This window comes from Dermacentor variabilis, chromosome 3 (genome assembly GCF_050947875.1).
Source record: "Dermacentor variabilis isolate Ectoservices chromosome 3, ASM5094787v1, whole genome shotgun sequence".
NCBI classification, from domain to species: Eukaryota; Metazoa; Arthropoda; class Arachnida; order Ixodida; family Ixodidae; genus Dermacentor; species Dermacentor variabilis.
The window spans coordinates 33,596,837-33,624,774 of record NC_134570.1 but is presented as its reverse complement, the minus strand read 5'-3'; the positions used below and the strand labels follow the sequence as shown (position 1 = coordinate 33,624,774).

The 27,938-nt window shown below is 42.9% G+C and overlaps 1 protein-coding gene across 2 annotated transcripts; it reads right to left on the bottom strand.

Moving 5' to 3' along the window:
* Window positions 1-112: 112 nt before the first annotated feature.
* LOC142575385 (pescadillo homolog) lies at window positions 113-27,938 on the bottom strand. Of its 2 annotated transcripts, none has more exons than XM_075684719.1 (15): window positions 27,862-27,938; window positions 27,435-27,514; window positions 27,179-27,332; window positions 26,621-26,730; window positions 26,214-26,341; window positions 25,394-25,527; window positions 25,196-25,312; window positions 22,788-22,844; window positions 21,081-21,167; window positions 19,034-19,164; window positions 17,074-17,199; window positions 14,409-14,587; window positions 8,831-8,944; window positions 5,757-6,130; window positions 113-209 (listed from the first exon to the last, which is right to left on the bottom strand). In XM_075684719.1, the coding sequence occupies exons 1-15, from the start codon at window positions 27,883-27,885 to the stop codon at window positions 144-146; spliced, it is 1,881 nt and encodes a 626-aa protein (XP_075540834.1). In that variant the 5' UTR covers window positions 27,886-27,938; the 3' UTR covers window positions 113-143. The 2 variants fall into 2 exon arrangements, with proteins under 2 accessions (XP_075540834.1, XP_075540836.1); XM_075684721.1 differs by having other exon boundaries at window positions 5,757-6,127.

Below are 27,938 nucleotides of genomic sequence, written 5' to 3'. Positions count from 1 at the left end.
TTTAGCAAATGCACCGGCTGGTACGTGGCAACTTTTAGTCAATGTGCGTTAAATGGCTAACATGCTGAAAAAGTGGTTAAAATGTGAAAACAGACATTTCCTCAGTGTCCTAGTATGTTACAAGGATGACCTCAACAAGTTATTTATTTCTTTTTTGCCTTTTTTGAAGACTTCTTTATCTCCTCCCTCTTCTGCTTCAATGCTGCTGCCTGTAATGCACACACAAAAGTGAGAACAGTCAGTCTAAGTAACACCAGAGCGCAGTCAAGTAAACTACAATTCCAAGCTGACATGAAAGGTAAACATCAGGAAGCATGAGGTAAACGAGTTCTTTTTTTACAATTTATAATCGCTAGCAATAGTAGTAGTGAAGCAATAAATATGTGCCTTGCTTCATAGGAAATTACAACTCCAGTGGTAGCCATACCCAGGGCCTCTCTGTGGGACGTAGAGCGATTAATTAAGAAGTTGCACATCGAAAATAGCACTCACGCCCTCCATTTTCTTGGGTACCCAAGTGCATGTACTATATCTGATTTAGTCTTGGGAGTGCCAGCCAAATAAGATTACAGGGCTTAGTAACTAGTCAAGAGATTAGCATATAAAGCCAACAGATGTTCAGTTCCCCTGATTCGTTTCACACAGTGGCATCTACCACTGTGACACTATTCTGTCTTGCATTTATCAAAATGCTTTTTGTCAGAGCAGGGGGAGGTTACAAAGACAATCTATACAGATCCTGATCATGTCGTACTGCCATCAATAAGGTTGCAAATGTTAACATATCAGATTTTAGAGCGCAGCTCGTAGGTGCCCGTTCCTGTGGCGAAAGATGAAAGCAAACGCGCGAGATTAAAAATGTGAGGAGGAAAGCGGAGATTGAGAAGCAACGCATTGTGCAGCACGATGGCTACAAGATGGCGCCAGAGCAGTTTACGTTATCTGGAAGGTCTGTCAGCAGCAGCGGCTGTGAATTGAGCCCACGTGCTGGCTCTTGTGATCTCCAGATTAGCGAGGCAGTTGCGCCACACTTCACTCCATTTGCAACATAACGCATGAGGCAAACTGTCCGTGCCAGCCAATATATCGCGAAATGAAAACACGTATATGGAGCAGCACTCAAATTTCACATAAGGGGTATCGTAATCGTCAGTGACTTTCGTTTTTTTTAAACACTTTTGTAGTAACTGAAGTGACACAACACAAGGAACCAGAATTTGATGACAGGAATTCAAATGTTATTCTGAAGCTTCACAGGCCTGGAAATTCAGGCTTTGTGTCAAAGGTATCATTTTACAAAACTAATTATATGCATAGGCAGATCCTATGTTGCCATTTGCATTAAGCAACTCTGCATACAGTAGTGCTCTATGAAAGAGATGCAATTGAAATTTTATTTTCTGCGTATCCGTAATGCTTAAAATCAGGTTCTACTACCTACTGCGGGTGACTATTTCGTTGACAATGGTGCAGTTATTCAGTTTATAATAGCTTAAAAAGAGAGAAGTAGAAGTCATCAACGCCTTGCCGTGAAACTAAAGGTTCACTGCCCAAATAATTCATTCTCACAGTGTTATCAATACATTGCAAGATTTGTTGCACAGATTGCAAACACTAGCTACACAACTGTCACATGCTGAGAATGTTGCACATTCACACGTGGAGAAATCACAACAGAAATGTACAAAGGATGCAGCAACGTGATATTATGCTTTTATGAGGAAATCATTATATATATATATATATATACGATATATATATATATATATATATATATATATATATATAGTCTTGTAACCTTCTTGCCCTTCTTGTAACCTTGTCTATATGCACAACAATGGTACTCCAAGATGCCATACCAACAAGTGCACATTGCAGCACTAGTTGATTTCATGACTAACTCTTGTTACACAGGGCATCACTTTTTCAAAGCTTTAGGGAAATCTTCCGACCAATTCTTAGTTCTTGACTGATCTACCACTCTCATGCGTGATACAAACAATGCAAAACAAGGTTTTCTGAAGTCCTAATATGTGCCACAATTTGGTCAGGCAGCTTGAGTAATTGTTGACTTTATTAATAAAGCACGTGCCTTGTCTTCAAACATGAGCGAAGTTTCCAATAATGGATCACAAAGTACCTGTGGCATGGAGTATTAAGGTACATATATTACAAATGACAAAGCAGTTTTGTTGACTTACTGTGCACAGTTGACCTAATCTGTCAGGATTCTCGGTACACCTTGACCACTACTATTATAGCTGAGCAAACTTAGAGTGCAAAAATCCAACCAAACCAGCAAGCAATATGCTGTGCTGTTCATATGATTTCTACACCACCACAGTTAAGATGACGCATGGCTCACTCTGTGGTGCATACCTATATGGCTACTGCATGCGGCTCAACTGCTTGTGTGCTCATGTCACATCACGAAGTTGCAGAATAATGAATGTTGCACAAGTTGTCCCATGCTACAATGATGGTCTCATTTTTGCTGACCAAAAGTCAACGTCTTATTCTAACTAAATGTGAACTTTAATACCCCTTTCAGACAGGCACCTGCATAGCTACCCTTCAATCCGATTTAAATAACATATCTAACTGGTGCCTCACTTGGTGCATGGAACTCAACATTAATAAATGCAAATCTATGCGGATTTCTCGTTCTAACACAACTTGCCCTACCTACGCCCTTAATGACTGCCCCATTCAATCCGTTACATGCTACCGTTATCTTGGCATTCATATAACTAGCGATCTTTCTTGGAAGGAGCATGTACAGTATGTAATATCTAAAGCTAACCGCTCCTTAGGATATTTGAAGAGAAATTTTTCGCTTGCGCCAGTTTTATTAAAACGGCTGTTGTACACGACATACGTCCGCCCCCAATTAGAATATGCCTCATCGGTTTGGGATCCTCATCAGATCACATTAATTAACGAAATTGAATCAGTGCAAAAACGCTCGGTTCGTTTCATCTTAGCTAACTACCATCGCACTGCTAGTGTTACATTAATGAAGAGTACCCTTCAAATTCCATTATTATCTCTTCGCAGAAAAGAATAGCGCCATTTCCCTTTTTCATAAAATCTACTACCACAACGCATCTTTTCGCCCTCTTTGGACCCAACCTGCGCCTTATTATTCGGCTCGTCGTGATCATGTAAATAAAGTTAACGTACCCCGTCATAACACCGTCGCGTGCTCACAATCATTCCTTCCTAGGACTGCAGTCGACTGGAATAATCTACCTACATCATTAGTAAGCATCAGTGACCCGACTGTTTTTAAGAATGCACTAATCAACATAACATAATGTATGGTGGCAAATGGCATAATTATGTACTTATTCCTGAACATTGTCTGCTTGCTAAAGTGTATTCTTTCTGTATTTTTCATGTTATGTAAGTCTGTTATTTGTTATGAATGCATTACTACTTTTTTCATATTGCTTTTGTTCCCTGGAAATTCCTTGAACTAATCCTGCATTTTTTACTCTTCGAATGTATTCTCGCTCCTCCCCTCAGCAATGTACAATTACTATGTACCTTGAGGGTATCACAAATAAATAAATAAATAAATAAATAAATAAATAAATAAATAAATAAATAAATAAACAAACTCCACCACCTTTATCTCGAGGGACATGCACACGGAGTCATACCCCTGACACACAGGCACTCTAAAGTCGTTTAGGTAAGGGCAACCGGAAAGGCGGCCAAGCGCAGTGACATACAATAAAGGAGTATCTCCCTTACGGCAAAAATCCTTTGCTGAAAAAGCAGATCGCGCACCTACTTTTGGAGTGGAAAGGGCGCACTCTCGCATACAGCATGCACAACTCGTCAATAAAAGGAAACCTGTCACAAGACTATGGTGCCCCATAAGTATGTTTTTTTACCTTGCGAAAGTGTTTTCATTTTTAGCGGTAATGCGATTTGTCGAACAGCGAAGATTTACTCTTACACTCTCAAATGCTCACATCACGTCGCTCACAGCACAACACAAACACGAAAAAGGACGGCAGAAATGTGAGCAGTACTATGCCAGCAGCATAATAAACAGTATGCACAGCAAAACACCGACTGTCTATGGTTGCTGGGTTTATTTAAATTGCTGGTGAGAATGCAAAATATGAAGAAAATAAACGAATATGCGCATTATAAGCCATCAACGACGGGAAAAAAATGTTTTTAGGTTCTACAAGCGCTAAATGTAATCTACGTAGGCAGATTTAAACAAATTTTTTCTCTCTTGCTGCTCTAACAAGCACTGCTATTTCTTTTTTTCAGTGTTTACCTAAGGCACCACCTAAAGAAGTTAGTGCGGTGCCATGTGTCATCAGTGCAACTTGTTTCTGCAAAGCATCCTTCAAAGTAACAAAAGGGGGTTTACTGCAGAGGACTTTACTTTTGCATGTGCGTCAGGGGTATCACACGGTCGCCCTTCCCCTAAGGGAGTTTAACGGAGCTTTTGGTCAAGGGAGATCGGTAAACTTCCTCAGCAGCTGAAGGGAGTACTCTCATGCCAATACTGCTTGTTGTAAAGCTGCGAATTTAATGGCTATGTATTTGCATTAAAATCATGCTGTATACGTTTAGAACACTTCTATTGAACTAAGGAAAAGTTCAAGTTGAATTCAGCAACAGTTATGCTTGCTGCTACACAATACTTTCGACCTAGACCGTTTGGCTTTTCTCGTCTTGCAGGGTGTTTTCATGAACATGACAGAAGCGGGTCAAGTCGGCTTGTCAAGCTGGAATATGCCTGTCGAGTTCATGTAAACACTAGCCGGTTGGGCTGAACAAGTGTCGAGTCGGGCTCAGTCAGCCCGACTGTAAACGGGGGTGTGTCAGGCCTGCCAGTGCTGACTTGCATAGGACCACCGTGACGTTGCAATTTAGGCACTGGCAGCAGGAATAATATCAGGACAAGGCCAAGACAAGTACTGTGCAGTGCAATCTCATTATAGCGATAAGACCCATGAAGACGGCAGTGGGAACTGGAAGCCCAGTTTGAACGCATTTATGTCTTGGCTCAATGCTGTGTGGCCCTCATGGTCCAGACTCGTGACAAGCGAGTTCATGTAAACGCAGTTACATCGAGCTCCGTCAGCCATATCTTTGATTCGACCTGCTTGTGTCGGGTTCTCGTAAACGAAGCCTTTGTCATGCTAGCTGTGCAGTGGTCGGTGTGGCAACTCATGACTGACAGTGGCATGGTGCATAAAATTGAAGAAAAGCTCACGAGATCACCATGCAGGATATGTTGTGCTTTGTGCATAGTTTGCAGCAGTTCAGGTTATAAAACACAGAGCCTACTTGCCACCCCACAAAGAAACACACAGATAAGTACAGGGTGGCTAGCAGAGCTGTCATTACTGCAAACAACTAGTGCACCTTGATTGTCAACGAGTTGTATGTTGTTTCAGGTCAAATATATTGAATAACTATTGAAAAATATATTGAAAAATATATTGAACAAGCTCCCTTATCCTAAAGGAGCTTGTGCATGCCTGCGTGACCCGGGTATAAGTGTGCAAGAAAACTGAGTTTCACTGTGCAGGATAGGAGGGCAAATTGTGAACAGCATTTGTCAAGTGGTTTCAAGCGACCTTGACTAGGTTGCACCAAAAGCTTCCAGTGAACCACAAGCAGTAGATGATCATGCGGTGACAGCAAGCTATTGGCTCACTTTTAAAATCTCCTTTATAATTTTTTACCACAAAAGCCAAGCAGGTGAACTCGTGACTTACCTCACGCGCTCGGCGCTTCTGGCCAAAGACGATCTTGTCATAGAGCCGCTTGTGCTTCTTGGGGATCATTAGAACGGCAAGGCGTTTTTCTTCACTTTTGATCCTTTGAGCCACCTTTTCAGGGTCCTCACGGATAACTGTGGCAGCCTGCACGCCAATGAGGGGTTTTTTGGGTGCAACAGCAGGCTCAGGTTCCACATTTGGCTGTTTCCTCTTCTTCGCTTCCTTAGCCCGCTGCTTTCTGCTCGCGGTTTTCTCAACCTGTTCCTCGTCATCATCTTCGCTGTCTTCCTCCTCATCTTCACTCTCCTCATGCTGATCGACTCCACTGTCCTCGCCATCACTCTCGTCCTCTTGCTCGCCTTCCGATTCTGCTGAGAAAGAATGCGAATGGGTTGCACAGAAATATCTAGTAGTCACTGCAGTTTTAGCACAAGCAAACAGGTTTAGGACTGCCACTATGACAACGCATAGCTGTGATCAGCATTAATCAACCGTGCAGCATCGTTAGATGGATGCAAGAGAAATGTTAACATAAATTGATAGAATGTACTTATGGAATTGCCAAAGCTTGGCTGTATCATGAGTGGAGGCTCAGTACACAAAAATGTACATACAAATTAAAGACATGCAGTCATGCCGTCCTAAAATTCCTACAACAGCTCTTTTTAATTTAGTTTCACAGTGCCTGCTTGCCATGAGTTATCGCTTGTTTACCAATTAAAAAACCTGACCGTCCGCCACTTCCATTCACCTGACCATCTACCACTTCCATTCTTTGCATTACCATGTGCTTCAACAAGGAACAACCAAAAATTTCAAAGACAGTGCAGTGCAGATAATGTCATTTTTTTCACCAGTGCATCACTAGCAGTGGTGCACCAATATTTTCTCAAATCAGACTCCGTCATGCAATAAAGGGCAAAGCTAGGTGGAACATCTATGCATATTCTGACAGATTGAGGATGAATATCTTGTAACTTACATTAGCCTCAGCATTATTATACTAGGTAAACATGTTAATTAGTATATATTAGTTATTCTGCAGCTGTCACACATTTTCTGATATTCACAGCTGCTTGTAAGGCATTGCCTAAACAGACTTCTATATTCACTTCACTGTCTTCAAAGTTTGGGATAGGTGTGCCCAAAAACATGCTCAACAATTATCGGACACCTTCGAAGCACCGTTAAGTATGCCATAGAGCTAATGTACAAAAACGTCTGAAATTTTGGACACTCAAACCCTATGCTGTCCGATTTTCCGGACTTTTTACCTCTGACCACAGGTCTAAAGTGGCATCCATCGCCACCATTTTGATTATCTCGTAGTCTCGAACCTCCACTCTTGCACGCCGATCTTCTATCTGTAGCCAGCCATAGCACTACGGCCACTGTATCATATTGAAACCTCAGGCAAGTACTCTTGCATGCTAACCTTTTGGCAGCCGTAGCCAGCCTTAGCTAAGGCCATAGCCTTTTGTGTTTATTGACATGTTGTTTAGTCAGCTTTGTGATAGGTTATGTGATCGTGTTGTGCTGCTGTGCGCTGTCTTTGAAGTTCGATAAGAAGCTTTCTGCTATTTAGTGCTGTGGTTTTAATGGAGCAGATTTGTCGCTGACAGCGATAGCACTGACTACACCTTCGTCATCTTCGCCCATGGCTTCTAAACGCAAAGCCCTATCGTAGGCTGACGATGGAAAAGAAAGCCACCATCATCAAGCAAGTTGAAAGCAGCAGGTCACAAGCTGACGTGGGGAAGGAGTTTGGAATTTCGAAGCAAACTGTTTAGTATTTAATGAAAAACTACAAATTGAGGATCTTGAAAGTGGCTGGAAAGTTGACTGGCGCTCAAAAAAATAATGCGAATCAGGGTGTTTACCCAAAGCTTGAGGAAGTGCTTCTCGTTTGGCTAAATACAATGGTCATAACGTGAATCCCGGTCTCACGTTACATCTTGAAGCACAAGGCGGATGCTTTTGAACTTAAAATGCATGTGGAGGACTTCAAGTTCAGCGATGGGTGGCTCAGAAATTTCAAGAATTGCAATGACCTCAAGTTCAAGATGTGCGGGGAAAGCGGCACTGTCAACGATTCAGCCGTCGCGCAATATCCGAATGGAAAGCTACAGCCTTTGTGCAGCATTTTGCGCCTGAGAAAATATTCAACTGCAATGAAATTGGATTGTTATACAAAATGCTCTGGGAGAAATTGCTTGCATTTGCTGGTGACCTCTGCCATGAAGGCAAATACAGTGAAGAGCGGCTGACCGTCCTCGTCGGCAGCAACATGACAGGAAGCTAGAAGCTTCTGATGTTTGTCATAGGCGAATCGAAGATCCCAAGATATTTAATGAGGGCAACTATACCAGTTCAGTAGGTGGCCAACAAGAAGGCCTGGATAATACAGCAGTTATTGGAAGTGTACATTCGCAAGTTGGACAGACGGTTCAAACAGGAGAATTGAAAAGTTCTGCTGTTTGTGGACAACTGTGCTGCGCATGGCCACATCAAAGACCTAAAGGCTATACAGATTGATTTTCTGCTGTCGAACACCACAGCAATCCTGCAGTCAATGGAACAAGGCGTGATCCACAACCTGAAGCTTCCGTACAGGTCACGCGTGCTCAGCCACATGGTGCTGTGCTCAGACAGCGGCCATGGTTACACCGTTAAACTCAGGTCTGCTGTTGGCATGGTTGCGGACTCGTGGAAGGTGGTGTGCACAAGAGACACTTCACAACTGCTTTCACCCAGCGGTCTTCACACTCGGCACTGAGACAGCTGTGTTGTCCGGAGAGAATGACAGCGTGTGTGCTCAATCTCCTTCCATGGACTTCGTGTTTGACGATCTTTGTGCCGCTGGCGTTTCAATTGCAACCGGGATAACTTTTGAAGGATTCGCTGACGCAGACAAAGATCTCCAACTCCGTGCAGAGTTAAGTGTTTTCCAATGTCCACACTTGCTAAGCATCATCCCTTCACACGCAAAAAACATGTAATGGAGTTTCCACAAGTTTGAAAACTTGTGTCAGTAAGTTCTCCAATCCTCTGCTTGCAACTGTGCTACTCACCTGGAATGTCGTCAATGCCCTTGCCCTCCTCGGCAGTGTCGTCGTCCTCAGCAGTGCCATCATCTTCAGCCGTGCCTTCCTCTTCCATGCTCTCCCCTTCACTCACCACAGGTTCTTCCATTTCCAGGGCAGATTATGAAAATGAAAAACCAGTATGTTTTAATACCCAAAGGCAGGGGTTCTCACTACTTCAGACTTCGCAAACCTTTGGGATTCATCACCATCACAGATCACTCAAGAACCTTCTCAATTACATTTTCTGTACACATAAGTATGCAGGGAATAGGATAACCAAACAAGGGCCACAACTGGAACACATTATCTTTGGCTGCCAAAGGTACATTTCAGGTGCTTTGTACTGGCTACTCACAACTGATCACAACTGACTGTCAATGAGGTTTCTATTCAACTTGAATTTCAATATGAGAGGACACCAGGAGTTGCAAGCCTTGTTCAAGGTGCACCAAACCTCTCTTGTTTTTGATTTGGTCTCAACCACTTTGGGGAATGTGGCTCGAGATGTGTCATCACATTCTGACTCGATAAAATTTTCTTATTTGCCGAACGTGTCTTAACAGAACAAGGATGTCATAGATACTCCTGTGTGGTGGTGCCACAGACTCCCTTGAATCCTTGTCGAGAACATCTGTAGGTCCACAGATGGCAGTTTGGGAAAAACTGCCCTAGGGCATCTACTAAAGGTCTCGTCCACTGCTAGGATAGTGCTGAGCTCTGTTGCAGTAGCGAGGTGCCACTTGCTACTGCAACAACTACCAGTGGCAAATACCTCCACAGATGCCAGTGGCTGGCTTTCTTCTTTATGAAATTTTGCAGTGCAACAACAAACTGTACCAAAAATCCTCAGTGCAACAAATATACACCTTCAAGTGCACAACTCTTTTATTAAAGCAAAGCTTTCTGCGCCTTCTTTCCTGGGGTTTAGCGTGTCTGCTTGGTCAGCTTCTTGCAGAGTAAGGTGTGCCAGTAGCAAGTTCAACAAAAATTACTCAAGGGAACTTTGGTGCTAGTGTCTATGAAAGCTACAAGTATGTACATGACATTGCCTAAACTTTGTCCTTCGGGTTTCAGACAGAGTTGTGGCTTTACAACGTAATCATTTTTAACAAAATATTGCATTATAAATGCCACAATCTGCAATCATTATGCACATGCACAGAAGCTAATTGCCTTGTGGTGTTCAGAAAACTGAGTTCTTGGAAATTAAGAAAGATTAAGGATAACAAATAATGTCACAAGAATGTTTGCAGCCACAAGTACAAAGATTCGATCAATCTATGTAGTATTAACCATCATTCTCATGGTTGCTGAACAATCGCAGCACCACATTTCCCTCTAGTAATTTTTGTAGTAAACTCTACGGCAGAGAAGACCAATAATGAAGAAGCAGGCAGAAGTCAAGTGGCACAGACAGCCAATCACACACAGCCATTTTTCTTAGCAATCTCTTACTAGTTTTAATGTGGGCCATGGCTCCTAGGGGTGCTGGCTAACAATCCCAGGGCTAGATACAGTGCACATAAATACCCAAGTTAATGTATGGATTGAAGGTTGTCACTGTTGCACATTTGGGAGTGCATCGTATGCTCAATGTGAAGGTTGTGGGTTTGGTCCCCATTGGCAACAACTTATCTCTTTATTCACTTTCATTTCCCTTTTCCTCATAATTTTCTACACTTAAATTTCAATCACAGCTAATTACCCCAATGCTTTCGTTGGCTCCATTGCGTGTTGGCTTTATATGGTCATACTTCTGTTTTAGTGCTTTTGTTTGCAGTTGGAAAAGTGAATCAAAGTGGCAGCTGTCACGACAAACAAAATGTGCTTTTTTCCGCAGCAAAATATGGTAGTGTTCTGTTGTGTCAATGCAGAGATGCCAGAGTACAAATACGTGAGGAGCTAGAATAGCGTATTTACTAGATTGTAATGAAAGCTTTCTCATGATATACGTTGTTCGAACTCGACCCACGCGTTACATTCAAATAACAGCACACCTGACCATTTTAAAACAAACATTCTAAATCCCACAGTATTTAGCATTACGTTGGCAACCTGCACCTCTACATCTCAATTCAATCTATAGACGAGTCTAATGAAATCAAAACTGGTTTTTTGTTGTAATCAATGCCAATTTTGCTGTGCTTGTGACTGGTGTTATGGTTACAGTGCTGAAGTACCCTGGGACCTTGTGACTCTGCTCATTTGCGATGTTATGGTGATGCAGTGCGTTCAGTATGACACCTGTTTCAAGAGACGAGCAATCTTGATGGCCAAGGAGCGGGAAAACTCCGCCACAACTCAGCAGCTCAACGTTAACGAGTCGGCGATTCGTGGACGGCGGGACCAGCAAGAAGCCCTCTTTAAGTGCAAGGTTAGCTGTAAGATTTTTTTGGACCTCATAGTGGCCTGGTAGCGTCACCGAATGAAATGGTTGAGTGGTCTTTTAAGAACTACTTACTGTATTTACTCGAATTTAATGCGCATCTTTCTTCCAATGAAACGGGTCCAAAAATTGCATGCACGTTAGAATCGAGTACAACCCTAAATTTGCGTTACCGCATCGCCATTGGCATTCGAAAAATGGCCACCTCGTACACTCTTCTAGTCTAGCTGCCATAGCTTCGTCCATGTGCATATCTCCATGTTGTACGGGTAACCAGGCACTGGTGTAACCTAGTCTACCACCTGTCTTCCCGTTTTCTGCATTTATTAAATCAGCATGGAAGCACCGACTGCGAAGACCCACCGAATCCACCATGATGCCACATTTAAAAGGAAAGTTATCCTGTGCACGGAGAGGGGCGGAAATCAGGCCGCATCACGGTTGTTTGGAGCTCCCGAAACTTGTGCGCGGGACTGGCGCAACGAGAAGGAGAATATTTTCGCCAGCAAAGCAACAAGGAAGGGTTTCAGTGGATCGAAGCAGGGCCGCTTCGCCGAAATAGAAGAGCTGCTCGCGGAATACGTGCAAGAGCAGCGAGCGGCACAGAGGCCTGTGACGACCGATCTGCTCGAAGTACGGGCGATGCAGTTAGCCCTACAAAAAGAGCTAATGCAAAGTGACTTCAAAGCAAGCAGGTGCTGGCTATGAAACATTATGAAAAGAAAAGGCTTTTCTCTTCGAAGGTGGACAGGGATATGCCAAAAATTGCCTGAAGAATATGACGAGAAATTGCAGTTTTCAGCAGTACGTTTTGAAGTTGCGCCATAGAAACAGCTACCACTTCGGACCGATAGGAAATGTCGATCAGACGCCACTCTACTTTGACATGCCTACCACCACAACCGTTCAAAAGAAGGGGTAAAGCAAGTGTGCATTTTGTCTTCTGGCCACAAAAAAACTAGAGTCACCGCAATGCTTTGTTGCACTGCGGATGGGCACAAGCTGCCCCCGTACCTTATCTTCAGACGGAAGACGCTCCCGAAAGGAATCATTTTTCCAAGTGGCATGATTTTGTGCGCAAATGAAAAAGGTTGGATGACCACGGACCACGGTGCCACCTTGACCAGCGCCATCAAGGAAAAGCTGGCTGCACAGATCCAGCCGCTTGGTGTTTGTTTGAACAAGCCAGTGAAAGATAGAATTTGGACGCTCTACACCAAATGGCTTGTCAGCAGCTGTCCCGAATCCACACCCGCCAATAAAATGAAGCCTGCCTTGCTGCAGGACTTTGCTGGATGGGTGAAAGATGCTGGTGCATGATACTGTCTGCCATGGTCAACAAGGCCTTTAAAAAGGGCAGGATTTCGAATGCCATGGACGGCACCAAGGATGAAATGCTTTGGTCTGTTGATAGCGACAACGAGTGATATCTACTGCCCCACATGACTTGTACCGATGCAGTGAAAATCTTGGCAGCAAAGTACGCTGCTTCCATTTGTGTTTTTATTCATCGCAACTTTAGTGTATTGGGAATAAATCTGTTTTTTCCTAATGAGAGAAAAAATAGTATTTCTATATGAAAGCACAAGGTGCGCGGTATTGTACTCTTTTTTTTTTTTTGGTCATGGAAAACGCATGCGCGTTACAATCGAGGTTCTAATTTTTAAAATTTTTTGGTCACGGAAAACGGGTGCACGTTACAATCGAGGGCGCATTAGAATCGAGTAAATATGGTAATCTCAAATGACCTCGATGGCATGGAAGACAAACTGATTCTTTGGCGATCACTTCCAGAGATAGCTTTGCTTTCACTATACTCGTCCCGGCCCTGAACCCTTCTAAGTATACAGCCTACAGCACTCTTGGCACTGATAGCATGCTTAGCACAGCACCAGGAACACTTGTCATGGACACTTTCAGTTCTGATTCACGCGAAATTAAGTGAAAATAGCCATCTCTGAAAATACCGCCCAAGGAAATCTCTTGTCTCCTCCTCGGAGGACGACAATAAGCGAAAACTCGTTTCCGAATCTTGATTCCTTGCATAAAAGTGCCATTTTTTTCCCCATTCATTCTGCCTTACATTCATGGCTTCATTTTTTTTTTTTGCATGTGACTGGAAAGTCGACCCTCGCATTACAATCAGACGTGTGCTGTCGTTTTCCTGTTATGTGGTGTGACGGTGACGTGAAAACAAAACGAAATTAGGCTGGTCAGCGATGCCGGAATACAATGCCACCAGAGCAAAACATGATGCTCACTTAGTGCCGCCTGCATCAGGAGCAAGAAATTGCCTATTATAAGCGTGCAGTACGCTTCCAATGGTACAACGCCACGTGTGCTGTGACGCAGATAGGTGAAATGTTTATCACAAACAGGTTGGCAGCGATAGCTGTAAATGCATTGTACAGTGACCCTTGAGGAGATTTGTTGGCACTGGAATAGGAAACTGAGTGTGCAATGGTGTTTTCATGTGACATAGACGGGCGAGTACAGCGGGAAAGCTGCTGTTGCAGGTGGCTACTGTTCTTAATACCGCGTGCATCGTGCCTTTTCTTGTTTACACGGGATCTAGCGACCTGACGTTGTATCATACAATTACAGTTTAGCAATGTACTGAATGTTGGTGCCTAAAGATCATATTCTCCAAGACCGTATCAACCAGGAAAAAGTAACCATAACTGAAGTGGGTCATTTTTACGTTCTTGACCACCAACGTTGGCGCCAAGAAATCGTACAAAATGGGATCGTATCATAAAAATTCAACTGTAATATAATTAATGTGACTGCCTTTTTAAATGCATGCTTTCTTTATTGGCCTTCACCACGTGTGTTCACCTCCACACTCAAACCATAACCATCAACACTGGAGCAATGGCCTTATCGAATCGTGTATCCGACCACATGCACCACACATGAATGAACCAATTGGTCATTTATTCTAAGTGCATGGGGACAATCTTTTTTCTGCCTTCTCAGTGAACAACAGTGACACGCACCAAAATCCTAGTAAAATTAAGTGCACTTAACAAACACAAGCAACACTTTGCATTCAGAAATATGATGCGCTTCCCAGATTTCAGCGACTTGTAACACAGAATAATTGTTTCAGCATAATGCCATGGTGTGACATGATCAGTGAGCATGACTGCCCAGAATGCAAAAAAAGATACTAACCTTCACCACGCTGTAGACGAAGCATGGCCAGCCTCTCGGGGGGAACATAGTCTCCCTCCTTCTCCTCCACAAATGGTGACAGATGCGGGGGCAGAACTTCACCCATGAAGTAGTCTTGCTCTGGGAGGAGTTTGCGGTAGTTGACGCAATCGTACACCCACTGTGGCTGCACGTAGTATCTGCATTGGGTACATGTCGGCATTAAACCTGCAATACCTTTAAGATTTTACAGTGAAATTTTGCTAATTACTAATCTCTTAATTCAAACTGATTTGATGCTCCCAGCAGTCATACATATAGCAAAACGATAATCGCAAGATAGAACTCTTACAACAGTGAAATGGTGATTTCGAGTAAAATTTCTTGCTCCTTGCTCTCACAGATTGCCTTTTGGACAAACCCGATCCAAAGGCCAAGGTTCGATGTGTCGCTAGCCACTGTAATGACTTGTGCCATGGAAATTTACCCTCTTCGCTTTGCGTAACACGTTAGGCCCACAGTGCATGCACCGCCTCTCCATGCAACCAGAGAAAATTAATGATGCAGTAAAGAATTAGGCTTTTAGGGTGTTCTGCATCACCAAGGAATGACCATCGCTAAGTGCTGTGGTATTATCTGTCAGGCATGTAGTTTAAGGGGCACACTAGTGCGATTATCCTCCTCTTTGCATTGCCACCTCGAATTAGATACATTCGCTCAATGATCAGAAACAGCGCTTGAATTTTTGACAGCGCTGCATTTTTGCATTGTAATGCACTAAGCCTCAGCGAAACAGTACGGTTGCAGACCGATAATTTGAACAGCTTTAAGGAAATTTCTGACATATTACCCCGTGCCACTCAAGTTTGGACTCCGTCCCGCTCCACTCCCCAAACTGATAGAGTCGAGCAGAAGAGCAATATTTTGATACCTTATCGGCGCCTCCCCAAAAACAAAAGTGACAGTCTGCCTAGTCAATCCAGTCACAGCCGTCTCCATCCAAACAGATCACAAGCCAATACAAGCTGCTAAGTTCCTTATACCTTATTCATATGCCGACACTTGTAACACAGCCAAGATACTCGCCCACCCTTAGCGGAAACGTGCCTTATTGGGATAGTAGTGAAGACAGATGCCGCAGTTTCTGCAGCATGCCCGCCATGTGTCTCTATGTCAGTGGCAGCTAAGTGCCCACCTCTGTTTCTGTCCCCTAAAAGTGGACATGGCTACTTTATTGTCGCAAACTTGCCAATAATTACAATATTATTCATTACTGATATAGAAGAAACTGTTTCAATGTACGTAATGTACTCCTGAGAAGAAAAAAAAAGTCGCGTTTGGCATGTTCGGCTAGCTCCGCTGGCCGCCATTTTTGTTTCGGTGTCCCACACTGCAGCCTGCTTGTTGACCTGTTGTCATCCCGCAGCAAATGCGGGATGAAAAATTTTTTTTTCTTTTTGCGAGAAATTTAACCCACATAATGATCGCACCCCTGAATTTGCATCAATTTTTTTCACAAGAAAGTGTGGTCATCATGTGAGTAAATATGGTAATAATATAACAGCACTCGTCCTGTGTATCTTGATTGAACCTACGCCTTTGTCCTTTTACGCTTCAACAAAATTATGTAAATGACATTAACTTACGAGCAGAAAACAGTGCTAAGTGACAGGACGCTCAGCACTGTGGTCTGTGTCCCTCTCTTCGTCCTGTCGTTTTGCGCTGTTTTCTGCTCGTGATCCCGAACCAACCAGCCTAAATGCGTACTCTTCTGCAGGACATTAACTTGTTGATGCCTTAAATTTTAATGACATTTGTGTGATGTCACATGAACAAATCTAATGTCATTTGCCTTTATGTCATTCGGTTTTTAGTGCGTTCATTGGAACTCATTCAACTGTGAAGTACACTCTCTTGATGCCATAACTTGCGCACTGCAGTATAATTTAAGTATTTTAAAGAATGGTATCCTGTAAAAAATTACTCATAAATAACTTTCAACTACAACACCCCAGTCAGGAGCTGTACTCAGCACAATTACTCAGGTCGATCTTGCAAGGGCCTCGATGCGGCAGGTGCCATTTTCATTCTGGGTTTCCGATTTTTAACATACAATTGTCCAAGTTGCTATGGTTCGTTGTAAAGTTGAAATAGACAGCAATAAACTTGAGCTAACATTACTTTTACATTTCACTTTTCATGAGGGCAACTTGAACTTGTAATAGCATAATATATACACTTTAATTAGGAAGCTAAGGTTGCTCACTTCAGAAGGCACTGTCATCGACATCATGTTAAATGTATTTAATTAGGACCATGTGGCAGCTCCACCGAAAAAAAAAGAAAATGTGATTATGGAACTTAATGCATCAGCTATTGCGAATCATTTTTTGTGTCCAGGTAGCAGAGGTATAAGACACTTTTGTGCCACTAAAAAAAAAAAAAAAAAAAAGAAAAATATTATTCAATCACTTCTAACATGGCACCTAAAGCTCAAAGCATGTCCATAATTGAAATCTTTTAATGTTGAAGAATTTGGAAGTTATTTTTCCTTTTCACCAACATCCATGTTTCTGTTCACCATAGTTATGTGTGTGAAATTTTTTTTAATGCTCAATACAACTTCAAAGTGCGGAGTAGAACTTATGATACAAGAAGCGGGGCAGCAGCACAAAATGAGCCATACCTGTTTATGTAGCGTTTCTTCACTTCTGGCCTGTCAACAATCTGGTGAGTCACAGTGGGATCTTTTTCGGAGAATGTGGAACCGACGAAGAGTGATTCATCCCAAGATACCTCAGCACCGAAAGAACTGCAGCCAAGTGAAAGTGCACCATTTGAGATATCTAATCAATCTGCTACCCCCACTTACCTACCCAGTAATATTTAATACAGTGAACTTAATTTATATCCCCAAAGCCTAAAATTCTGAAAGCCGTATCTGCTTGCAGTTATGCATCTGCACTGAGCTTAAAGCTACAGTCCAGAATACAGGAATGCTTCTGCATGCTTACAGTCACGTGTAAACAAGGAAAATCAAAGCACTCACAATGGAGCCTTGATATTAGCACTTAAACAACAGATATAAGTAAAAGGGTATTCTAGCCATAACTAAAACTACTAAATTTGAAAATTTTCACTTGGTTCCACAGCAGAAAATGCTTGACAAAAATGAGCATCATATCCAGCCACGTCATGCCAGGTTATGGTGGAACACACTGAACAGAATTCTCATAAGAGACAGCTGAATGCATTTTATTTTACTGTCTATGCATCAAGGTTCAAAGCACCCTACTCAAGCTGTTGTGACAGTAATAGTGACAGTAAGGTGCAATGTAATGTTAACATAGCATGCCAGTCTTTGTGTTGATGTCACACAGCTCAGGGCTTAGCAGCAGCAGCAGCAACAAAAAGGATTGATAGCGCTCAGTACAGATTGATGCATTCTCAAACACAGTAAAACTTCTTTTAACAGTACCCGCTTAAACAGTAGTTTCACTTTAGCAGTAGTAAAGTCAAATCATCGACTCAGCACCCATTCAATAAAATGCGTTTTGTATCTGCATAAACCGGAGCAGCTTATTGTGTACGTATTGGTTAACACATAATGTTTCCACTTTTTGTCGCGAAATCACAGTGGTACGTCGGCCTGGCAGAACATTGAGCCTCAGTGATTGGAACGGCCTCCAAGCACAAATGGAAGGCTCTTGGGCTCTTGGAAGGGTAAGCCACATCAACACCATTCCGGTGTCGTGCCAGAGTCGGAGAGCGTTGTGGCCTATGTAATTGTGGTCCATGTTGTTACGTCATGCAAGCTAGGACAAAAATCAGGTGTTCAGCACAGAATCAAAATTGGACATCGTTCGTGCTATCGAACGTGACACAAAGAAGTTGGTGCTGGCACGAGAGAGAGATCTACCGTTGACTATGGTGTGCGGCATTTCAAATGCGAAGGAGAAGTTGCTCGGCAGCGCTGCTGTGGCCACGAAAATACGCCAGCCACGAGGTTAGACTTTCCGAGGTTCGACTTTTCACCATCCTTGCCTCTGTTAATGCCAAAGTGTCGCCTAACGACAGTGATGAGAATGACACAGAAAGCGAAAGTATGGGTGATTCAGGCCTGACAGTGGCAGATGCTGCATGTTACGTCAGCCTCATACAGGTGTTTGCTGAGAAGACGGGGCTGGCGGAAAAGCTGCTTCGTAGCTTAAGTGAGTTTGAGGCCGCCGTCATTGCTGCTAGCCCGCTGTGGCATCAAATGAAAATAACACTCTTTTCACGCGAAGTAAATAAATACTGCATGTTTTCTGCCCTTTCATCACACTCTCTCGTATTTCCATTTCTGACAGGTAAGTGAGCGATCGCGTGTTATTTTGGTTAAGCAGTACGACTGTTTAGTACATACTTTTTCTGAGCTCTGGCCAACTACAGTTTCACGAGGTTTCGCTGTACACATAAGCACACCACGTGCTCTATAAAACATAAAATGTTATGTAGAGAAGGCGCATGCTTCTACCATAAGAAAGTGAAAGGAAAGGTCCTCCTGTCACCAATGACATCAATAAAATGAAAGCCCACATTTAAACAAAAAAAGGGGGAGTGCTCAAGACATGCGTTAATGCTATGGTAAATCAAATGCATCATACCGCAGCACAAATGTGAGCGATTCCCGAGGCACCTCTCGTCCCAGGAAAACTTTCAGTCCAGAAAACAGGTTCAGAAACTTCTTCTGCTGTTCTTCCTCGTTCTTGATGTCCACATTACTCTCGCCTTCAACCTGAAATAAGAACACAGGCCCCTAAGAAATGGCACCATGTCGCACAGCTGGTTGAGACATTGCTTATTTGCATGTGTAAAGGCCACAGAGGCATCGTGCAGCGGCAAGTGGGTCTGACAATGAAGTACTCCACAGCTGTAACACGCACACCCAGCACATAAAATGGGCCTCGTAATGGTGAAAAACAAAGTTAAGCTGCCATGGCAGATTCACAAAGTAGCAGGGAACCTGCACTGAAGCCTTCCCATGCTGGGTGCAGTGTTAGAAGATGCATTCTAGCAGGCAGGGCAGTACTACGTAATAGGACAAAGCAGTAACAGCACTCGTACTTCACTTGCATATCGCTTGTACTTCTTGCATTTTACTTGTACACAACATAGTGAATGTGTGAGGCAACTTGCTAATGTAGTAACCTCTAGGCAGAAGTGTCCAGCCTCTGCCAGCTATACAACTTCCAGTGCACTTGACGGTGGCAGCGCAAGGACTGTCGACAACCCGTCAACGTGGTTGTGAATGGGTGAAGGTTTGGAACAAGAATACCAAGTCCCAACAATCCATGAAGCAAGTACTACAAGCCATTCAGAATATTATGCTACTACGTACCGTATTTACACGATTGTAAGTCGACCACTTTTTTTAAGTTTGAAAATCTGAAGTGGGGGAGTCGACTTACAATCGAAACCAAAACATGGCACCGCCAGAAAGCGAGACCAACGGGAGCTACAACATAGTTACAATTTTATGTTTGCTCTATGGCCCTGCCCATAGCTTTTCGCTATCCTGCATGTTTGATTGCTTTCTGGAAGGGTTTTCCAACCTTTTTGAGAGTTTTACAGTGCACACAACACTCATGGAGGGGGTGTCAATAGTTGATGGAAGCGCCACTGTTCCATTCGCAGCGGCACCCTCAGAACGGCGGCGCTTGCGGGGAGTATCGGTAGTTCATAGAAGAGCAGACACCGCTCGCGAGTTTCTCTTGCCCTGTTGCGCTTAGCTTTCTCTACAGTTTGACGAAAGGCATTGGTTTGACGCGTTCCACTTGACTGCCGGCTACGTGCTACTTCTATGCTTCCTCAGTCGTCATGAGTGCTCCAGGCCCACTAATCATTCGGCACTCGTTCACAGCAGCGTTCAAGAGGGCTGCCATCCTTTACGCCGAAGAAACAAATCACGTGCAGCGGGCCGCAAGTTCTATGTTTCTGAACGGGTGGTGCGAGAGTGGCGACTGCAGCGAAGCGAAATTTTCACTTGTGACGGCAAGTGAGGAATTTCCCACGTGCCGAAGTCCGGACGCCTTCTGGAGCTGTAGGCTAAGCTTGCGGCGTAATTCGCTGAAATGCATTATCAGTCCCTGTCAATGAAGTGCAACATGGTCATGAAACAAGCTCGGATATTCGGCTTTTAAGGACCTGCTTCGCCGTGAGTACGAGTGGCTGGCAGCAGAAAACCACAAAATTACGCCAACCAGACCTGTCAAAAGAGCCTCCCTGATGGCTGCGTGTGGTTGGGTGCATACGGCGTGGGCTGCTGTTCCACAAGATGTCGTGGTGCAGTCATTTGCCAAATGTGAAATTTCACTGGACGACGACGCGCTGTGCGACCGAAGCAACGATGGCGATGGCAGCACTAGTGAAGACGAGTAGTTTAGTGACCATGTCAGCAACTAATAATTTTTTTTTATTGAATGCACCCTCGGGTATGCTCTCCTTTTTTTTCCTGTCACGCGATATGGAGGGGTTGACTTACATTTGAGTCGACTTACAATCATGTAAATACGGTAGTTCCATCAAAATCCAAGTACCCATTTATGCATATGAAAGTGCAGCAACAGCATCTGGCCAACACAGCATCCCTTTAAAGCACTGAAATTTACGAGCCAGTAGGCAACACAGTAAACAGAACAGAACAAAGCTCACCTCAGGAAAGTCATCCAGCTGAGCTGCATCATCAGCCACAGCATTAGTGAGGATGGACTTGAGCTTGCTGTTCAGGGAAGCAACGCGCTGCACAAGAGGATATATTTCCCACATTCAGGCACAAAATTCAGGATGTAAGTGGCCATGAGGATCAGAAATGTCACATTAGGTGTAATTCAGTAACAAAAAAGTCCTCCTGGAAGTAGAGACTTAATTGCTCCCTTAAAAATTTGTAAGTAGACCCCTGCAAGAATGGCCTGTCAGCTGACTGCAGTACCATGTAGGTTGAATTTGAAGGGACCTTAAAGACGTGTTAGCCTTACCAGAACATTACCCTAGAAAATGTGTGGTTAATCTATGGGAAACTAAACTGAGTTCTCAAAAATGTCCACCTTATCAGCAACAGAGTCCATGATCAAAGTCCAACTGCAAAAAACCCCACAAAAAGCCTCATTTCTAGTAATGTGAGCAGAAATCAGCCTCGTTGCCAAACGCTATGTTTGAATTATGGCCTAAAGGGTGGTGAAATGCTAAATCATAATTTCTTACACTGAAACTAATATTTGTGTCACATGGCTACTTTCGATCATGATGAAGCCAGGTCCTGACAGAAAAAAAACTGGCTGCCTCGTGCAGCTTGTGCAAAGGAGCCAATTGCAACTGAGAAATTTGATAGGGCCAAAACACGACAGAAAGTCGCAATCAGGATTGAAAGTGCACCATATGACACGCGTATGAGAGAAACGCTGTCATTACCACCAGCCAAAAGTGACACATTACCCAGAATGCTAGGAACCAGTGACATCAGCATGCCCGAGCAGTTCTTGATCCACTTAGAACCAGGTGCCCACATCATCTGCTAAGGTGCAGTTTATAGGCTGTTAAATAAAATTAAAGCCATTACAACCATAAGGCCTGGCCAAGATTACTTCTATATTAAAACCAACCTAGAGAAAATGAAATTTCTTTTGCAGTTGGCCCTTACGGAAGGGCGAAGGGGAGAGTGCTATTCTGTTATGTTATTCTGGAAAAAGCAATAGCAAAATAATGTAGCAATGCCATAAGGAAGGTCACATTCAGACATAAGCATTAGGATAGCTGCACGTAATGAAATAATGTACCTAATGCACCAACATGCATCAGCTACTTTCCGCTCTAATATTTCGCAGTTGGTCTATACAAAGGGTGAATTGTAAATGTCATCTATATTCCACTCTAATGTTTTGAGGTGAATGCCAATTTGCTACAAAGCAATAGGCAAGGCACAGTGCTCATCGAATGAAATGCAATACTCAGACCGCATGGCGCCCGGCACTAATTAAGCCACTGGTAAGAGCTGGGTGACTTCTGAGGGGCCGAATGCAGTCACAACGCACCATAAAGGCTCTCACTTACATGTGACACAAAAATGCGTCAGCTCAGTGTCACCAGCACCCCACCAGTGGCACACAATGTGCCAGCAGCCATGCATTCTAAGAGTATTGCGTTTCAATGACTGAGCACTGTACCTTGGGCTATAGAGGAAGCTATGTTAAGCCAATACACACCTATTTTATTTTTATGGACTGAGACAGGAACAGAAGCAGTTCATTTAAAGTAGTAAGTCCTGATTCTGGTGCATTAATGATGTGGGAATAAAAATGCTTCATGCTTTTAGAGCATGTTTTAGAACAGCAAAATTTCCAACAATGGTAAAAAAGTGGTTACCTCTGATACTTCATCATCATCATCAGCATCAGCAGGCTGGGCAGGCTCATTTTCCAGCTGTAAACGAAAGACAAACACTATGAAACCAGCCACCCATAGCCCATTAATCGTCTCTTTGAACACAAAGCTTCGTACCTAGCATTTTATATAAATTCAGCCCTTATGTTATTCTGGAAAAAGCAGTAGCAAAATAATGTAGCAATGCCATAAAGAAGGTCACATTCAGACATAAGCATTAGGATAGCTGCATGTAATGAAATAATGTACCTAATGCACCAACATGCATCAGCAAGGAAGGGAGATGAACTACACTATTGACGAACATTAACATGTGCATGCAGATGCTACAAGATGGGAAATGAGCAACAGAAATTGACTGGCCGACATACATGCATTCACACTGATGTATACTTGCCAAAAGGGTTTGTACAGAATATCTGACTCAAAATTCAAGGACAATTCAAGGTTTTCAAGGATGCTGAAGGCCAAAATTCAACGAGGAGGAAACAAAGGTTTTCCGTACATATACACTGAAAAATACTGAACTCTCTTTCTTAGTTGTGATTTCTTGTAGCTAAGTGGCCGCTGAGTTAGCCACATGCTTCAGGCTCTTCAGGTCTCTTTTTTTTTTTAGTTGACTTTCCAGTTGTAATGATGTCGATTGCCTTCTGGCATGACGGACAGTAGTGTGGTTGTGTTACTGATTTGGCTGAAACTTACTTTTGACCAGACATTTCTAGAGCCTCACGCTCGAAAATGGAGCCATAATGGCTGTGGTGTGAACCAACTAGCAAAACAACAAAATGGCAGCAAGGCTTGGTTGCTTCATCTGGCTTTGTCTAATAATAAAGTGTCCATGATGGCTACAGTGATTTAGACAAGCCTGCCATTGGTAGCTGTGGACATGCCACATCCCAATCATTTAGTGAAACTTTCAAAAGAAAATATGTAAGATTGTTTCCCGATAGACAGTGTCTATGGCGTAGCCCCTAGAGGAGTTTGGTACTTTGAATGCGCAAGAGTTGTCCCCAACCAGAGTTCTCAAAAAATTCAAGGAGCATGTTTATACTCAGAGTCTTAGAGCCCTTGAATCTTTTTCTTCCAAATTCAAGGGTGTTCAAGGATTTCAAGGAGGTGTACAAATCCTGCCTGCCACTGTCTCCATAGGTTGAAACAAAACAAAAGCTTGTAAACCCGAACGCCAACATAATGAGCATGAATATAAGTAAATCTAAAACTTGGTGGCCATGCTTTACTTTAGTGAGTATTCTACTGATATATCGAAAACGAAAATAAAATATTGGAGACTACCAGCTACTGAAAAATGAATATTTTTTGCTCACAGCTTGAGACACGTATTCTGGCACCACAAATGTCAACTACTACTTGGCAAGACTAACTTGAAAGGGCACATCCTGGACATGAATGTGTTCTTTGGCCAACAACTTGGCTTGGCTGACTAGCAGCCAGCAAGCCAACTTGTTGATCCCGTGGGATCACACTGATAGCAAAGTTGCATATTATAATGACAATGCAAAGTATGTTTGTAACTTAGTGTTGTTCATGTTCCATGGTATGGCGTGGCAAGCTGCCACCAGGCCATCGAAATCACCAGGGAAATCTTTCATGGCCAGTTGAAGGCAACGTGCTTGCATTTCTTTTACAGACACCCAACTACAAATTTTTCTTTTTGCCCATATCAGAAGTATGCTTATAATGACTATAGGATATAATGAAGCTTTCTTTAGTACAACGAGGTTTGACTATAATTAAGTTATGCTAGTACCCATTACTAGCTTTGTCTAAAAGATTCCTCCCCAGGTTCTGGCATTGCAAACAGACAGATGCAGTGCCTACATCATGTGTCGGCAATTATGTCCAAAAAGTATCAAGCGGCAGCATGGCGCAAAAACACGTGAAATTTTCACAGAAGCCTGCTAGCCCTTACACTCAAGGAAGCCCTGCTTCCAGCCTGAGAGTCAAGATCACATTCATTAATGCCTCTTTTTAAGACTCGCTGCCTTCAACATCACCAGTTATGGCACATGACCTCGATAAGTTATCCAATGCAGAATGCACAATGCTGCCACTGGGGGTGTGCCATGCCGCAAAAAGAAGAAGAAAAGAAAGAAAAAGAGGAGGCGGGACTCATGACGTAGATGTGACACAGTCCCTCGGCTCTGGTGTGGGTGAAGCCAGGGAAGAAAAGCCATTTGTGGATGCTGGTTGAAGTAGAAGGAGTGAGTATCTAAGTTTTCAGTGCAGTATGCCTCCGTCATATTGCCGTGCTCCTCTAATGATAAACAAATCTGAAGAATGCTTGCAGTAAGACACTCTCTAGAAAGAGCCCTACAATTTACAGCATTTAGCTAATACTTCCAATGGGGCTTGGTGAGGGGCACACTTACCTTAGGTGGGTAGTGGAGGTTCAGTGAGTGGTACAGCTTGTAGTTGACACAGCCCATCAGTGTGACATAAAAGTCTGTGAAGGTCACCATGATCTTGAAGTCCACATCTACTGGTTGCTAAAATAACAATGAAATGATAACAGCTGTTCAGCCACTCATGCGCACACGCACTGGCTGCTCAAAAATCCAGAACCTTACCCGGAAGGAAAAATTGTGGGGCACAATCCATGTTATTGTTTGACCCATGATCTCTGCCTGGTAGTAGAAACCCTTGATAGAGACGAACACTTTGCGCAGTGCTCGTGTCTCAATCACGTAGTGCATGAACTCCACTGCAAGAGCACAGTGCGACTGAATGATGTGGACTAAAAAAAAGACAATGCCTAGCAATCAATATTGAACTACAATGAATACGCATTCATTGATAGGCCTTAAACAAAGCTGTGGATGAGACATTGACCAGAAGAGGGAACTCGGGATCTATGCGACTACAGGAAGATGGCATGAGACATCCCAAATGCCATGAAGTGCCGCACAGCTGCCAGAAATTTGCTAGTGATAGATATGTATAATCAATTAAGGCACAGCATTATACTATGCTCATGGCACTCCGAAATGGCAGACGTAATGTCCCATTCAACTTCCTTGCAATTGAAAGAGGGAAAAGGTAATAATCAGCTTAAATAAAAAGAAAGCTCCACAGGGTACACATGTACAGCGACATCCACTGTAGAAGAAGCATTTCATTCTCATTCAAGTCAGTAAACCTACAATTTTTCTATTTATCTTTGAGAAAACGTGTCCAGTACAATGCGTAATGCCGATCCTTAGTTATTAAGAGTGCTTGAATACCAATGCGGTAGTCTCTCCTCGCAATGAACAAGCACAACAAAACACAATACAGTTCTGATATGATTTGAAAAAGTTTGTCGACTTCCTTGTGATAATTGTCAGCGCCAATTCACAAGTGAATTTCACAGTGTACCGCACTGCTGTTCAACCTTGCAACTTAACTTACCAATGACTCTGCGGCAGAGATGTACAAGGTGTGGTTTCACAACTTTTCCTTTTGGAAATGATGAGAACAGGTAACACATAGAGAGAGCATCATCAATGTCCCTCAGTGCATCCACAAATGTAGGGTATCTGGCAAAGGAAATAATTTATCGCAATGTTTTAATGATGAAACAGCACATTTTCTAGGTTCTAAAATTGGTCAAAGTAGCGCTTACAATGTCGGTTCACATTAAAAAAAGAATAGAAAAAAAAAGCTCAGCAAGTTTCAATTCAAGCATGCTGAATATTAAAGCACTGCTCTACACTCAAAAGCCCTTCCTGTCCTTAAAACACATGGATGGTACAGAAATGCTAGGAACTGAAAAACATGCTTTCAAAGTGCACTGTACCAAAATCATGCAAGCTTACCTCTCCTTCACAATATGATCAACTCTGTATACAGGTTCATTGTTACGAATGTGCTCAGCAGTGTCTCGCTCATTTTTGCCAATAGCTTTCCTAAGTCTCCTGATGAATATCTGGGGACATAAAAAACATTTATGTACAGATGCAAAGGTGTAACAAACTTATATCTCTAACACACAAGAAATTACTTAGAAGTATCAAAGCCTTACACAAACAGTGAATTTAAGGTAATGTTCAAGCAATGAAATCATTGCTGTGTAACTTTTTCGCGGTGCACATGACTATAAGATGTGGTAATGTGGAAGTTGAAATGGTGTGATAAAAACGCTTTCTTTTTTTGTTTTTTTGCATGCTCAGAGAGATAAATAGCAGCAGTATCGGGAATTTAACGAGACATAGCGGGTGCTCTGTGAGAGAGATTCTGCAAGAGGAAGTTGAACATAAGGGGCTAGCTATATAAATTGCTGATTACAAGTGAGCACTTTCTAGGAGTTCTTTTTTTCTTCCATCGGACTAAAGTGTAGGTGAAACTAGATAATAAATGGTAGATAGAGCACTTACCTTGAAGTCTCTAAATTTCTGGATGATAGGCTCGTGGGCAATGAACTTGATGTCCTTTACCAGGTAAAAGGTGTTGTGCGCAGAGTTTCCGTGATTGACATGTCGTCGATGCTTTGGCTCTACTGGGTATATTCCTTTCAATATACATAGCCTCCTGCAAAATGACTCCTCTGTGAACAATTCAGTCTTAATTTCGCCACCACACAACTATAGGCACTCGTTCACATTGAGAAGCAAAACCACAGTTGTCCCTTACCTGAAATCTTTCAATGATAGCTGAAGTTTTCTGCAAGCACGCCTTCTGCTTATGTAATGTGTGGCCGCTCCAGAAGTTCCCTACAACATTTTGCAGTACAATAAACTGTTACTGGCTGAAAATCTCGAAGAATCGTCAAAAAGCATGACTGATCAACGAGATCGACAGTCAAATATTTTGATCGCAAGTTTATAGTGTTTACTTTACGCCTTAAATAAGAGAAAATCTCGCGAATAGTTCAGCCAAGCTCGATATGAGTCAATAAATATACTGACACCACATGAAACACTGCACTGCACGCAGACAACCTTACGTCACATTTCAATATATTACAGGACGATACGGAGATTACTGCATCAGAGTATAGTTCCGTACCGTACAGAATATCGAACATTACGAGTAGTTACGAAGAATGCCTAATAGTTACCTTTTTCTTGGGTTTACGTGCCATCGCTGCCGTCAACACACGTGCGCAGGCTGCGCAAAAATATAGTTATGGATTTG